Source organism: Dromaius novaehollandiae, chromosome 13 (genome assembly GCF_036370855.1).
Source record: "Dromaius novaehollandiae isolate bDroNov1 chromosome 13, bDroNov1.hap1, whole genome shotgun sequence".
NCBI classification, from domain to species: Eukaryota; Metazoa; Chordata; class Aves; order Casuariiformes; family Dromaiidae; genus Dromaius; species Dromaius novaehollandiae.
The window spans coordinates 18,021,711-18,038,176 of record NC_088110.1 but is presented as its reverse complement, the minus strand read 5'-3'; the positions used below and the strand labels follow the sequence as shown (position 1 = coordinate 18,038,176).

General features: G+C 38.8%; 1 protein-coding gene across 5 annotated transcripts in view; it reads right to left on the bottom strand.

Moving 5' to 3' along the window:
• The window catches only part of VAT1L (vesicle amine transport 1 like), a 59,885-nt gene that overhangs the window by 33,745 nt on the left and 9,674 nt on the right, over window positions 1-16,466 (bottom strand). For 3 of the 5 annotated variants that reach the window (XM_064519728.1, XM_064519726.1, XM_064519730.1), the window contains exons 3-6: window positions 15,961-16,176; window positions 3,534-3,676; window positions 2,972-3,040; window positions 43-146 (exon numbers count right to left, since the gene is read on the bottom strand). In XM_064519728.1, the coding sequence (XP_064375798.1) occupies window positions 43-146; window positions 2,972-3,040; window positions 3,534-3,676; window positions 15,961-16,176 (532 nt within the window). The remainder of the gene's footprint in view (window positions 1-42; window positions 147-2,971; window positions 3,041-3,533; window positions 3,677-15,960; window positions 16,177-16,466) is intronic. The other 2 variants (XM_064519729.1, XM_064519727.1) reach the window with 2 other exon arrangements.

Below are 16,466 nucleotides of genomic sequence, written 5' to 3'. Positions count from 1 at the left end.
AAACCGCATTTTTGCAATATATACCTGGATTTTTCCACTCACCATATAAAATGTAAGTCCCAAGTGGTTTGAGAAGACTGAGGCCTTTCCCAGTATTTTCTCCACACAGACAATCCAAAACAATATCTACTCCTTCTGTTGAGATTCTAAAATGCAAGCAAGACATTTCACTTTTCAGTAGAATCCAAGGTATCATTTAAACAGCACGAATCAGGCTGATTGTTACATTTCAGCAACCCAAGTCTTTCAGGCTTTCAGCAACCCCCTCTTTCAGGGAAAACATTTTATTCCTCCTTTGTGAGGGCTTACAGTAAAATTGTATTATCACAAAACAGCCTATGGACACAAACTTCTACAATGTGAATGAACGTCATAGAGAGAAAGGGGGACATTTTTGTTATTTCCATCTCTTGATGTTCTTTTACTGAGTTCATATGGAAATAGCTCTTCTTATCCCAGTTCATCTCAGACAGAAGACTTTTTAAATAACTTTACCAAGCATATCATTTTGCTTCAAATTTTGTATCAACTAGCCCCAGCAAAGAGTTAATTTAAGCGCAAAGGGAAGTCAACAGTAGCTCACTACCTAGCTCTAAGGATACAATTGGGCCATATTACAGGAAGTAGAAAGTATTTATAATGTTTCCATAAAGAACTTGAATATTTATAATGTTTCAATGAACAGCTCTGTGAATGTGATGTCAAAATCTTGATAAGAAAAATATGCTCAAATATCCTGATTTTGGTTTTTCTTTCTGGCAACACACAGACTTGCCAAATCTTGTCACTAGTTTGACCCAAGCCTAATATTCTACCTCCTAACCATGTACATAGCTCAAGCAGTAGTAAATTCTTGATTAATAAACTTTAATTTAACAATTATGCAAATCAGTAGTGCAGACACTATCATAAAATTGCAGCCTTGAGACTATCAGAGATTTAATGGCAGATAATAGTGTCTAATGACCAGGAACATCAATTAGCTCTTGATGACCATGCCTTCTGCAGTGGTATAATTGCAATTAGAAGAAGCGAGGAAAGAAGTAAAGCTTTGTAGCTTGTAACGCATTTCTGTTTCCTCACAAAACAAAGGTGAAACTCATACACCCACTGGTAACAAAGGGCAAAAAAATTGGATGAGTTTATTCTTGGGTACCGTTGCCTTGTGTAGAGCAATCATTTATTTATACTCAGGCCCCTGGATGAACTTCCATTGTAAATGCATAATGACTTGCAATCCAACAGCTTTCAGTGGCTTCCATGGTTGAACTGGTTCCTCACCCCCTACGAGTATTTCTGTTTGTATCACTCTGATGTTTGGTTTTTGACTTTGCTCTCCGTTGAAAGCTCTTCCCTGGAGTATCCCAGTCACCTGCAACAGAGCAAGTTCCTACCACTACCTTTTCTCAAGCCACCCTTTCCTGCTCTCCACCTCTACACAGAGGAATAGCTTCCCCTTCCCTTAAAAGGGTTCTGCCTAAAGCTGTGTGCAGCAGACAGGCAAAGGCAAACGATCAGTCTTCTCTGGTGGCCAGCCAAACCTTTTAAACAGAATATAGTACACAGCTAATATCCAGCATAGCAAAACTGGATCAAACAGCTACGTCATCCATCTCACTGCTTCTTTCAAAAGGCAATCCAGACATTCAATTTGTCTTTATAGCGTTCTCAGAATTAGCACTGTACTTGCTTTTGCAATGGAAAGTGAAGATACGCCATACCCAGATTTGAGCAACACACCAGAGTACTGGCATATTTTGTAGAATGCCAATTCTGACTTTTAATTAGCACTGTCAGATGTGCTAATACTTCACACCTCTGTTCTGGTAACAGGAAACAAGCATGAACCAACACATTGCATCTCCATTTCATGTTTTGTACCTTTTGGTCCTTTGGCCTTATTGCAAGGTGCAAAAGGGTGTGAAAATCCAAGACCACTAAAAAGCATTTTAATAGATACCACATAGCAGAATTCCACCCCTTCATAACTGGGTCTTCTTTTGATTTCACTAGTTATTGTCTGCTACAAAGAGTCGGGGTGATGCCAGGGAACTGTTCCAAAAAGAACTATCTTGATGAAGAGCAGAAGCAGCCAATGTTATCTGCAGTCATGAAGTCACCAGAAGTTAAAGGGGCTTTTAACACTGATTTCTCTTGCACATGCTGCCCCTGCCAAGAGTTAGGATTAAGGTTGGTTTTGAATTCTGATTAATAATTTCACGGAAATTCAAGCGTTGCCTTTTGCTGAGTCAATGTTTATAAAGTGGGGCGTGCTAGAATTCAGCCTTCTCACTGCAGCCTTCAGCTGCTCACTACAGCAATTTCCCAGGGGCGTAGGTATGTATACTTCCCCAAAAGAAAAGCTATTAAAGAAGTGTGTCACAGTTCTTCTGAGCTGTAAGAAAACAGCAGAGATGTCACCTGCTGGACAATGCCTATCTTTCATGATGAAATTTTCTGTGGAAGATTTCAGGATTTTTTTTTTCCCCTGTTATAAAATGCCCTTTGTAATGGACCACTTCGGTAATTCTCTTCAGTACTTGGGAGTGATCCAGAAACAGTGGCAGGGCACCTGCTTCAACACTCCTTCCACACCAGTCTGGATTGAGAGCAGCTCAGACAAAGCTGGCTGTACACAAAAGGCCCTCTCTGAGGGCCACCAGCCCTAATATCAAAAGACCTTCTAAGACTTTGAATATAATTCTGAGGAATGCATCAGTTTGACAGGAAGCCTGTAAACTGCACTGTGTTGGGGTGGCCCTTTAAAAAATTTCTTGTGTTTTTTCCCCGCTACATAATGTAGTATTTTGACAGATTCAAGATGCAGGGAAAACATTCTTTCTTATTTGTCTGACAAGTAAAATGAAAAAGACTTTTTCCTAAGACCTTCCTATTAATTCCAAAGTTTTGCCACCTATATCAACATCAATATCTAAAAACTGAAATATCTACAAACTGAAAAACAAAGTACCGGAAAGCTTCTAAATGGAAATGGAAGCACACACACGACAACTTCGGAAGGCAATGGAATGATTCTAATCTGAAAGCAAAGAAGCAAAAAAAAATCTAAGGATCTGAAATTAAAGCAGACTTCATGGTGATCCAATATCAGTGCCTTGCAGAACATAAAATCCCAGGCAGATGGAATCACACCAGAAAATTCCTCCAAAACCTGGATAACTTATAAATCCACTGAAAATTACTTACTCAGTGAAAGTTACTCACTACAGTGAACTACTACATATATGCTGATAACAGGAAATTAGGTCCCTCCACTGAGATCTTGATTATTTTTCACTTAATTTACTTGGCTTGCAATAGATGAACATGAGATGAGATGAGCTTGTGTTGCTTGTAAAGAGGGAGGTGCTTGCTGTCTTATCCCTTTTAGTGGGCAGGTAGAATATCTAGAATAAATTACAGTTCCCAAACTCTCAAATTTAATCTCTTCCCATAGAAATTATCTCCTGAGTGTTTTTCTTAGTATTTTGCTAGGTACTACATAACTCTTACTCAGGAAAATAAAAGATTACCTTTTTACTTCTTGAACATAGTCTGCATTTCTGTCAAACAGGTGAGTTACTGAATCTTTAATTGCTTCATGTTTGAAAGACGAAGCTGTTCCAAAAACAGTAACATTGGGAATAGTTGAACAGAGCTGAGCAACAGCTTGACCCTGCAAATATATTATTATATTAGTTCACTGACATGGACATTGGCTGAAAAACTTTGCAACTGCCAATTCACTCATGATACAGCAAAATCAAAGGCTGACCCATACACAAGCAATTCCCAAAATAATTTCATACCAGCGGAATGCAATTCAGTAATGGGGGTGGGGGGACACTTACAGCAAAAGGATATCCTGGAAAAATAACTGGAGGGATAAACTGAGTTTAATCTATCAGAAAAATGTATCAGAAAAGAGTTGTTCTTGTTCTTTTAACAAAGGCAGTATAATTTAAGGGAAATAGTGTTAATCTACAAGGAGTGTCTAAAATGATTACTGAAGGAGTGCATAAGGAATATTTCTAGTTTTCTACTTTGCATCCTATGTGCATTTTTGAACTGCACTAAACAAGCAGGATCTTTCATATGGCAAAAGAGCACAGAAAATGGTTATTATCAGACTAGAAAATTTTGATGCAAGTTTAGTACCTGAAATGTCAGCTCATGTAGTTATTGTTGTTTTTATAATTAACATCAACCCTTTAACGAAGGGGGAAAAGCTAAGGAAAACAGCTGCTTCAAGTGTTTCTTATGTCATTTTCTAAGTCCACCAATATTCTTAACACTGCTTTTTAGGATTTTATTTGGCTTTGCACAGTATATTTCATGGTTTCCTAAGTTGAGGCTTTGTATTGGTCTATTTACCACTACTATTATGACTTTTTTATTTATAGAAAGCCATACTTCCTCTAGAAACTGATAAACAAAACAATTGAAAAGAAACTAGAAAATTCTCATAATTATATCTCTCAATTTTGAATTCTACAAAACAGAAAATTAAAACACAGATTTTTTGCACAACTGTTTCTTCATTTTAATAGCTCTAAAATTTAACATTTTTGTTAAAACACTGGCATCTAAGTATTCATCTTAGTATCATGAATGGCATTTAATGTACTGTGGAAAAGTGATTATTTACTTCCACCCTCACCATTACCATTTTAAGGCAACTTTAAGGACAGTACAATCATTGTCCCTTCAAAACTACTGTTATATGCATAGGGCAAAAAATCATTTTTTGAGCTATGAAATTTGAACACAGAGACTTTACATAGATTTCCCCCACCATATAATGTTTCTGTGTGAATATTCACCACACTTGCAAGTGTCCTCACTAGTCCTTTCATGAGAGCCCCATGAGTAACACTAGCGGTCCTCTTTGCACTTCATACCTCACTACAACTTTGACAAATTCCACATACAATTTCAGCCCTCTCTTTTAGTGGGGAAGGCCTTGCAGCACATTATGCTAGAACAGAATTACTGGCAGATAATATAAACGTACATGGTTCCTCTGGTGCTTAGATACAGCTCTTATTAGGAACACAGAAACATTAAGAATAAGGAAGGTGTAGTGGAACCAGTCCCAGTACAGCATCTAATCTACCATTCCTGAGAAGTCACGTTTTCTTACTGTTGCAGTAGGAGACAGCAGGTTGGTGTGAGAAATAAAGCACATTTGTTTTACCTCTTATTATTTCACAAAACAATCATTACTGATGACTTAGAATGCAGGACTAGCCATGAGTCACATTAACAGGTCCATCCAGTCCAGTACCTCATCTTCAAAAGTGATCAATAGCAAAGGGCAGAAAATGGCCTAGAGCATGTACAGGGAAATCGTTCTCCTAGTATATCCTCTCAGCTTCTGGAAATAAACAATTTAGAGACTTTCTGAGCTAAAGGCAGCATCCAACAGCTCTGACTCCTGCTGAATTTCTCTTAATTCATATTTGAAACCCCGTAGACTTTTGGCCCACACAGCTTCCACAGTGTAAGCTTATTTTTCTCTATACTGATATTTAAATGAGCTTGTGGGAAGTATAAGCATTTCTTGCAGCAGACAACATGCAAGTTTCATGTCATATTTTCAAATTCTGGACTTTCAAACAGAATCGTGGTTGTTTTCTAACATGATGCTGAAAGTTACAGTACTGAAAAGGAGAACTCGTCTTGCTCTGTGACAGGCAGGCCTGATTTCTTCCCATCTACACACATGTGTACATGCATCCACTCACACGTACCAGTATTATATTGATATAATTACTCCCAATCTAGAGTAATTGGAACAAAAGCAAAAGCTTGTCAGGCTAGAGAAGAAGCTGTGCAAAATATTTGTACAAAGCTTGTTTTTACCCTCTTTCATACAGGTATTTGCTTAAATACATGCAGGTGTCCCTTAGGATTTCAAACTGATCTGGATCAAATTCTGAGTGAAAGTATATTCTCTGGCTGTAGCCATGGAGGCAAAGGATTCTGCTTTCATGAGATACTCATTTCCAGCCCATGCTTTTCACAAGAAACCGGATGTGACACTGAAATGCCTTTCTTTTCTTCCGCAAAGCAAGAAGCCAAGAACAATTCCAATCTTGCACGTAGATCCCTGACAGACACCAACTGGAGCAGCATGCTCCTGTGGGCTCACTGGATCCAGTCTCCTGGAGGCCTTTTGCAAAGGGATACATGGCGGCCTCTGCAAGCACCTCCCACTGGATGGAAGATCCTGTGTCTGGGCAGAATACCACTGGAGGCAATCAGGTGCCATGCTACTATTTGGGAAGGACTTGGGCAGGATTTCTGCTTTCAAATATCTGTAACCTATAATTTCATGAGGCTGAGAGAAGGGAGGCATTGCATAAACACTGAACCCTCCAATTTCAAAGAATATCCCAATAGATCATCCTTTTACAACTCTAGTTTTTGTTTTTGCTGCTTTGTTAACACACTAACAAACAAAAGACAGACTTTTGGTAGACAAATTCCATCTCTTGTTGCAACCTCATTATTCCACTGGAACCAGCATGGTTACATAAATATGCCCAGAAGCAAGAACTGGCACTGTGATTCTAAAAATAATGTCTGACTGAATTTAAAAGATTCGTACTTACATTTACAGCCAAAAGATCATCATTTGTAAACTGTATGCACGACTAGTAAAATCATCCATGGAGAAACACATTTCTTTTCATTCCAACCAGAAACCCTGATTATTTGTATGTAAATACCAGTAATCAGTGCTTGGGTTTTATTTACAGTAGGATAATTAGATAACCCTGCTTACCCTGCGGGTCTTGGCATCCTCCCATATAATGCTGAATGTAATTGCTAGTGACAATCCTCTAAGTTGAGCCTCTCAAGAGAGGACAATGTTATTATTCATATAGGGTGCCATCCAGGAGTTTCAGACTGGTTTTCTAGTGGGTTAGTCAGTAAACAGCTACAAAACAAGGCACAGTTTCTGTGATCCTTTGGACAGGTACCAATAGACAAACGGAAGAGAGCAGAAAGGATGCATTATCGTTCTTACTTTACAGATGGGAAATGGAACAGCATGGCAAATCAAACTATCTGTCCAATGACTTGCAGGAACTCAGAGCAGGACCAGATCTGAATGCTGATTTGTAGCACCAACATCAATTTGTATGTGCAATAGAACAGCAAATATAAACCACCTTTTCTTTTTAAAAAAATCCATCATTTTCTTAGGTTGAAATCCCTGATTTCTTAGAAATCATAGGAAAATCCATTCCTGAGGATCCTCACCTCACAGGATGCAATGACTTTCAGGAGTGGAAGAGGTTTCACTCTTCTCATGCTTCACTTCTCTATTACTTACCTTCTCAATCTGAAGCCCGGGTTTTAGCCTCCAAAAATATTGTAATGTAAAATTACAAAATTCAAATTAATTTTTCTTGCATCTTTCTTATTACTAGTTATTTTTACAACCAATCTTCTTTTGTCATTTTCTGTGTCTCCCTGAAAACTGTTGCCCACAGTGATTTAGATAAGTCAATATTTCATAATGTATGGTAGCAGAGTGAAATTCCGCCCTACTGATCTATGCTCTAATTAGTTTTCTGCATTTGCTATCTAACTTCAAAGGAGAGGGATAATAAGTATGTCCTGAATCAAAAGCAATAAATGTTTAAAAGGTCAAGTATTAGAGTAGAAAACATCCTGTTTTTTATCCTGTGAAGGAAGATTAACATTTAACTAAGTGACTGTCAGACAAATAGGAGAAATGCACAATACACTCAAGATGTGCATAAACTCCAGACTCAAACTGGTTAGTACATCCTCCGTAAAGATAAGCTTATCTAAAACCCCAGATCAGAATACTTTTGAGCTTTCTGTGGATATTTAAAGCCTAAAACTGACTCATATGACCAGTATTTTTATAATTGGATGAACAAGAACACAGAAGTATTTTGAGGCACTTCCACAAAACATTCTTCTAAAGCTTTTTGAAGATCTTAATTTGACATTGATTTGTACTTATTTTTGTGGAAAGTATTCTTAATATTTATACTTCAGAAGTCTAGGAATAAAGGCTGATATTGGACTCTTCATGCTTTCACCACTGAAATGGGAGAACTGAACTTGACCTATGAACTCAAAGATTTTGCTAATTTCTGTGGAATTTGATTAAGCTCCAAAACAGCACTGTGCCTACACAGGTCACTCTTAAGTCTCTTTTCTAATCCCTTAAGTCATTTAGCTACCTTTGGATTAAAAGCTTGTGTTTAGAGGGCTATACATTTTAATTGTAAATATGTGAGACCTCAATGTTCATGTCCACAATATACAGAAATTCAATTTGCAAAAAAGGGTGTTGCAGCTGGAAGGAAGAACATCTTCTTCCCAGTGCCACAGAGCAGCAGGTGGGTTGCTCAGTATCCATGCTGACTCTTGCCCCACTGCACAGTCTTATCAGGAAGCACCATTTGATCATGGGGTCATATCACTGTCCTGTCCTTTGGTTTCCAAAGCCATTCCCCTCCTAAAAAAGGAGCTTTGCAGTAAACAGACAGAAAAAGAGAGCTTTCAGTTTCCTCCCTGCCCACTGCCCAGACAAAACCACCTCATTTCTGCTACCCTCCAACTTTCACCTCGGAGACTACATGAACAGAGAAGCAGGCAAACTGCTGTCAGAAATAACATATGTATGCCAAAACCCTCTGAGTGTGTGTGTAATTAGATGGGCATGACTTAAAATGAAAACAGAGCTCTTCACACATCTGATTTTTCATGTATGATGTAAATTTCTAAATACAGTCTGTATAAATACAGACTTGGTTCTTACTTCCTGAAACTGGGAAAAATGTAAAAAAAAGGAAAAAAAGAAATTATCACTTGGACAATTAAACATACCTTTAACAGGATTTAGCAGTCTTTGAATAAACTGAAAAATTGTTTTACTGAAGTGATAGACATGATTACAAAATAGTTCCTTAAAATGGAATTAATCTTCTTAAAAAACAAAAAACTCACTTTTTTAATACTGCTTATCATGCAGAACTCTATACAGTGAGTCCTCAAAGAAATGGAATAACTTGGATTAAAGTGTTCTGTGGAAATGAAGTGTATCTCATAATACTGGACTCGGCATAGCAGTCTTGTGTCTCCCTAGCTTCAAAGTCTATATGATGGATTCCTTTTCAAGGGATCCTGTCAATTTATAAAACCCATGTGTTGAATCTAATCTAAACATATGATTCCTGTAGAATCTATTATGAATGGATATGCTTATATTAATTTTAGTTCAAGTGAAATGATTGGAATTTCTACATGTTCCTTTGCATTAAAGCACAATGTTAAACCTGCAGGGTTGAGAACTTCTAATACTGAGATAATCACAGAAAAGCAAACTTTTAAAAGTAAAAATGAAACAGACTGTTCTGTGCATTTAAACAACTTAAAACCCCAAAATTTTAAATGTTATTGACATTTAAAATTCAATAAAGTATGAATAGAAGAAAGTTTACTAATCTAATTAGTTCGTTAATACTAACGAACTACTTACTTGTCAACTAACATCAGTTGACAAGTAAATTAAGGGTGTTAAGTTAATGGATTTCTGAAAGGATCTGACCTAACAACACAAGTAAGATCCTCTGTGTGAAGTGCCGGTGGTGCACTGATTTACAACAGCTATGGATCCATATACTTTTGTGAAAGCTATTTTATTTGCTATTATGCAAACTGAGCTGAACCTAGCCTTACATTATGAGAGAACAAACCATCTAAAATATACCACTCAGCAAAACTACATCTACTAGAATGAACAGCATCAGCATGAACTGATCATTTCTTGGGTATACTTTTGCAGCCCAGAGGTGCAACCAAGTTTTTTTTTTTTTTTTTAATCATTCAGATTTAATCTTGCACAAGAACCCTTTCCAGAATTGAATGTGAAGAGAATCCACCACATTTCCAAATTGTTTTGACACACACATCCCTATCTGAAGGTGGTACAAAGTACACATTAAATGTAGTAAAAGAATTACAAGAGAAGACATGTAATAACCTCCTGGCATCAAGGAAGACTCTTCTCATGTAGTAGGAGAAGTCCGCTGTACAGTCCATCTCCTGAAGGTGTCATGTTTGCCATTACAGCAAAGGAAATTGGAAACCAAGTGCTAAGGTGAGCACTGCAGAATGGACAAACTGAAATGTGACTCCTGAGCAAGCGCAAGGCTGTTTGTTACGTTCAGTGCACTGCAACGAGCTTTGAGGGTGGGGGGCAGGGGGAAGAAGGGGAGAATCACCATGCGAAAATGGTCTTTTTACCCTCAAATTCCCTTATTTTCAGCAACAGTTGGCAAGGTGGTTTTTTCTTCCCTCTTGCAAAAATCATACAGTTGAGGTGAATCCAAAACTTATGGCTGAATCTCCTTCTAGTATAAATCCACTTCAAGTGAGGGGAGCAAGGACAACAAACTCCAGCTGAGATGCTGGTCCAGAGCAGGTAGGCTGGGTCTGAAAATGTAGGACAGCCAAGGAAGAGTTAAGCACTGTCTGCCTGTGACATGACTCAGCAGGGGATAGAGAGAAAAGACAAGTCCTCTGGAGAGTACAGGGCTGGGAGAAGCAAAAGGAAAGGCCTTCAGAGACTGCAGCCTGCTTTGGTCAGGGAAATTGCTTTTTGTGTGTGACTTTCCAAGCTTTTGTGTTTGATTAACAGATTATGCTCTGAGGCGGTGTCTGGAAACAGATTCAGGCATGGCATGAGGCCTTTCCCAAGCTGCTGAGGAAATATATCCATTCCTTTGGAGACATTCACACTGCAACAGGGCAGCTCAGTTTAGAGATACCCATCCTGGCTTTAAATGAGATAGCTGGGATGCTGAAAGCAGCCTAGCCTTGGCTACACAGAGCTCTGTGTGAGCTGATTTACTCTGATCCTTGGCTGTTGGAGATGAAATAGGAGAAGAGCACCTGGGGTGTATCCATCAAATGCAGAATGGCTATGAACTGCTAATATGAACATGGCAAGTGCAGTCCTGGGAGGCATTAGGTAAAGGTTTCAGCAAATTGGGAAGCAGTAACGCCATCATACAGTATGCTGGTTAGGACTGTCAGAAGAGTGAAGTTCCAATTATTCACATTCAAGAAGGATGGACTCAAACACAAGTCAAGACTACTTAACGTGCTCCTACCTGCTAGGTACAGACAGATCTAATTTCAGTGTGCCCATACAGTGTTCAAGTGATCAGGGATGCCAAGAGACTTATTTTAAAACTTCAGCTTTCATAATCACCTACTGCTGCTGCTTTGCAGCCAGCCAGCTCAAAGCCCAGGCAACGGGAATGTGTCTGTCTGGATGAATGTGTGTATGTTGACGAAGGAAACAGTGAGCTTACCTTACAAGACAGCAGTATGAACAAGCAAAGCTGTTTTCAGCCTGAAAAATAAAGGCTGAGGAGAGATTTGATTCTGAGCTTGTTTTCTTTAACCATATACACATACTATCCAAGAGTTCTGAAAGCATATGGCCTGAGGAGAGAATAGCTACCTTAAAGTAATGGGCAACACCAGCAGAAGAATAAAGATACATGAAGTGGCCACAAATAAAGTCTGGAAATTAAGAAAGGTTTCTAACAAACCAAGACAGAGCAGAGAGAATTTGAAGGGATAAACAAAACTATTTTTGAGGAGAAATTTGATAATTCTAATGAAAGGGTTTCTATATGTTGCCTGCAATAGCAGGTGACTAGATTTACTAAGGAGTGCCAGTTCTGTATCACATGAAATATCACCACTTTGGTAATTCAGTTTGGAGCGCTTAGCCTTAAATATTTGCAGTTTATGCAAGGGAGACAATAAAAATGAGGGTTCCTGCCAAACAGTAACCAATCCTGCCAGCATGACCTAAATCTGCTGCCAAGCCAGATTTACCATTCAAATTCAGATGTATGAGATTGCATCTGTAACTTACCCACTCTGCTTGTGCTTCCCCTGATGCTGAACCTGAAAGGGAAGGTCAGATCACAGCTTCAGGACAGCAATCAATGCTTCTACATGAAAGGCAGATTAATTTTTGCTTCTGTAAGACTGAAATGCTAAAGAATCGGCTAATAATTCTGCTTGTGTCTCGGGCTTAAGTGAAGAAAACTTTTACAAAGTTTTGGTAAGACGAGCAAAGTTTTGTGCTATAAACATTCAGAATGGGAAGCATCTAAAAAGCAAACAAGTAAGCAGAGAGGCATGACATCTGTTTCTCCCAAGTCTAAATTCCTGAAAGAATTCATGTTCCAGGTAGATATCAGAGACTGAGATATCAGATATCTTAAATACAGCAGTCTTGTATTTATACTAATTAAACTAGTCCAGAATACAGCTTACAAGTTGATAAAGTTATTCTCAGAATTATTAATTTAACCCCATAGAAGCCTATGCTGTGACTTGCACTCAATGCACTGACATAGAGTCTTCATTTTGAAGAACTAATTGATTCACATAGCAGATGATTGGTTCCATTTGGGCTCACGATACTGTTCAGTTCTCTCAGTTATTTTCTTCAATCAGTTGCCAGTTAGCTTACTTTGAAAAAACACATGGGAGAAAATTTGTGGAGGAAGTTACTCTGTACTAACCATTGACTTATAGTCATTTCAAAAACCGATTACAATGTTTTAGATGTAGGATAAAACAATCTCCAATTTGGGAATATGTGCTGCAGTAAGCTGTATGTTCTTGCAAACTCCTCATATTTCTCAGCAGTAATTTCTATGTACAGATGATAGGAAGTTTTTGAAGTTCAGTCTTAGCTGACTTTCTCTCTATTTTAGCAGTCAGTTCAAAAAAGTATTTAAATGCTTCCCTAGCTTTAGTCATTTAAACTCTAATTATATAATTATATCCCTTGTAATTACAGAACTGCCCTGCTACTCAACAAAATGCTCTGGTTAAGCAGAAGCGTAAATGTCCTGCCAGAGGCCTGAAAGAGTGCAACAAGCCTTGTCCTTGGTGATCTTGATCAAAAACAGTTAAAGCAATGATAGCAGAATGTTCTGCAAGATATTAATTTCTCATCGAAGTCTGATTGATTCATGCAATTCAACTGTTAGCCAGTACCATGTTTTCCCTGAAGGCCCCTAAAATTTCTCCAGTCTACTTCACTGTCCAGGTTGACAGCAGAGTCAGTCTCTCTGAACCTCCCCTCTCTCAAGAGCAAAAAAGAGACAGGAAACAAACCAACTCACCCCAGCAAGCACCCCCCATCCCAAAAAATCAACATGACCCTTGGAAACAAAAGCAAACATAATCTCTCCTTTCAAAGCCCCTTTCTAACCACTGCAACAGGTCCTCCTCTTCAGTTGGAAGGCTACAACATACCAACAATGTCAGAAGCAGAATCTGTGAGTGTCCACCTCTCTCTTCCTGGTTCAGAGAGACAAGATACTTCTGTACAACTAATCACATTGATCAGAGAAGATCATCTAATGATGCTCTGATTTTTTAACTGGGTGGGAGGCAGAGAGGGTACTGATCTGGTATGTGGAACAGCATTCAAGTCTCTACTATTGAAAGAAACAGGCATGTGAGTTTTTTTTCCCCCAATATAAAAATTATCTTGGTACATTTTTTCTACGTCATCTTCTGATATTCCCTGGAACTTCTGGAAATAAGTAACCTGACTTACCTAAAGCAGCCTGTCAGACATTAAAGGATGCCATCACATACTAATCATATCCCAGACACAGATGGGAAGACAATTCCTATGGTTTCCTTGCTCTACATGGTTTCCTTGATCTATAAACAACAAGCCCATTTAAACAAACTGAGGCAATACATACGTGAAGGACCTTGAGAATTTTCCCTGCCTGAATTTTTTGAAAATGCTGCAGGATCCTCCTAAAGGAGACTGGGGAGCCAGAACAAAGAACCTCACAAGAAATTTTGAACCAACAAGTTCTTTCCCATAAACTGCCCTGAAGTGGCTAAAATAATGATCTTGCATAATGAGAAAGGAACAATTACAAACTTCTAGTCCCACAGGGAGCTTATTGTCTCATTAAAATATTCTGGAATTTCTATGACATTTAGAAACAAAGTGGACAGGTTTCCCACTTGCTGAAAATGTTAATGGGTCTTGCTTCTATTAAAGCAACAGCACAAAAAGCATCTTTCTCCATAGTGATTTTATTTTTCTACATTACTATCAAAGAATTTTGTGAGAATAGTTTATTCAGTTGAGGTTGTTATATTTGTGAATGGATTAATTACTCTATTAGAGCAGTGCAAAGAGTAATACAGACCCAGGCCTTCAGCACATTTACTCTGAAATCTTGATGTCTAGTTAGCAGAAGGGAAAAACCTCCATATGATTCCAGAGTGAAATTTTACCCATTAGACCTATCAGGCAATGGGGAAATTATTTCCTTTCTGGCCTTAGCTATATACGTTCTTCCCTTACCAAGGAGGACTGGCTGCAAGAGGCACTCTCCCCTGTGACACAGCAATCAGCCTCTTGTCCAGCCAGCTAGCCCTGTGTCCTTCTGATGCATACTCCCTGCGGGATCGTACACAGACCTGTATCAGGAACTTCCCAGCTCGGCAGTTCTTCCCCAACCTCTGGTCTTTACCCTAGAGACTCTGGTTTATTTAACTACTCATCAGGTGATAGATCTCATCTCTCCTTGTTCTGGCAGCCAACCAGAACCTGTCCTTCCTTTAGTTGCTCTCAGAGCACATCCACAAACAAGCACAGCAGAGGAGCAGTAGAAGGATGCTCACTGAGTACCTGTGATAAGAGAGGAAAGAGCAGTTCCTGACAGGAATAGTCCAGTAAAGATGCTGGACACTAGTGAAGGAGACTGTGAGAGGAGACAAAGGATTAATGGTGTATAAGGGAAGAGGAGGAAGAACTAACAGAGGTGATCAAGAGTAGAGAAAGGAAGAGAGAACTCAAGAAATGTGTCAAGGACACTTGTATCTGAACAAAGACAAGGAGTCCATTTTCACTGGATATATGCATATGTACTGGGATTTTAGGGGGGCATTTTGCTAATTCTGTATGCTCAGCCCTGGGTCTGCATTGTATCCATTGGGCAAGTGGCCTTGCAAGTAAAGCTGTGCCGTAGACTCCCTGAACATGTGGCCCTGAGTTGCTTTAACAGTCCTAAATTCCACATGAAAAGATTTAATATTTAAGAACAATAAAGTCAGCCATAATGCTCTAGGTTGTACTGTGTTGAAGCATAATAAGATTATAAATTCCATTAATCTACAGAAGTATTCCAAGAGGACCATTTACTGCAAGTAGGATTATTGTTAGCTAAAAATACTTTGTGCGGGGAACTGATGAATTTATTCCTTTGATTACAGCCTTCTTTTATATGAGGCCCTGAAAGAAGGTCTAAGGGCACAGAATTAGGGATAAGGTGTTTGGAGCTGCCTGCCAGACTTCAGTAGTCAACAGAATATTAAATTAGCATAAATAAGGCACATTAGAGTACCTCTTCTATTTTCCTGTTAATTTAAAACACTGAGATCTGCTACAGTTCTCAGGTCACAAATCTGTCCTATGGAAAAAAACTGCATAGCTTAAAAAGTAAACGAATTCCCTTGTTAGTGTCTTAATGTTTTGCACAAGCTTAAGAACTTTCCTACGGAGGAACATTTTCCTGAAAGGTAATTTGAGCAATTGGTAATACAACCAGTCAGATTCTCATTTCCTGGTCGGTCTGCCTGCTATTCCACCAAATCCATCCAATTGTTGCTTTGCCATGTAACGCATCTTTACTGATGATCCAAACTATGACACACAGCAGCCATCACTAGTCCTTTGATGGGAAAGCAGATTTCGTTCCTTCCCCCTGCAATCCCTCACATGGGGAAGTCTGATATCAAATCAAACTGCAGGATTTGGCCCATTTGAGGAATCAAGATGAACCAGACTGCTTCAGCAATTTTCATGACAAGAAAGAAAGAAGAGGTCCAACTTACCACCCCACCTCCTGCAGAGTGAACCAGCACAGACATGCCTTCTCTTAGGTTAGCAACTTCAAAGAGCATCATGTAGGCAGTTACAAAGTTCATAGGAAATGCAGCAGCTTCAGAAAAACTCATGTCATCTGGGATCTTGTAGACAAATTCTACTGGGGTACATACAACTTCAGCCCACGCATTATAGTTTACGAAAGCCATAACTCTGTCTCCAATCTATACACAAGGAAGAAAATGTTGATGATAGCATGGGTTATTCTTGGGCTATTTCAACTATACTCCACAGCAAAAGAGTGGAGAACATTTACTCTGTACCTTCAGGCAAATGTTTATAGCACAGGAACATTTTGGCCTCTCAAGTACCTGTCATCACTTTGGCTTTGGGATATTGTGGGTTTGCTAAACGCTAAGGTGCTGGTGACAGTTTTGAAGGGTTTATATCTTTTAGAAGGAAGATGTTGAAACAGAACTGTCATTTCAATTTCACAGAAATTTCTCCTCCTTTC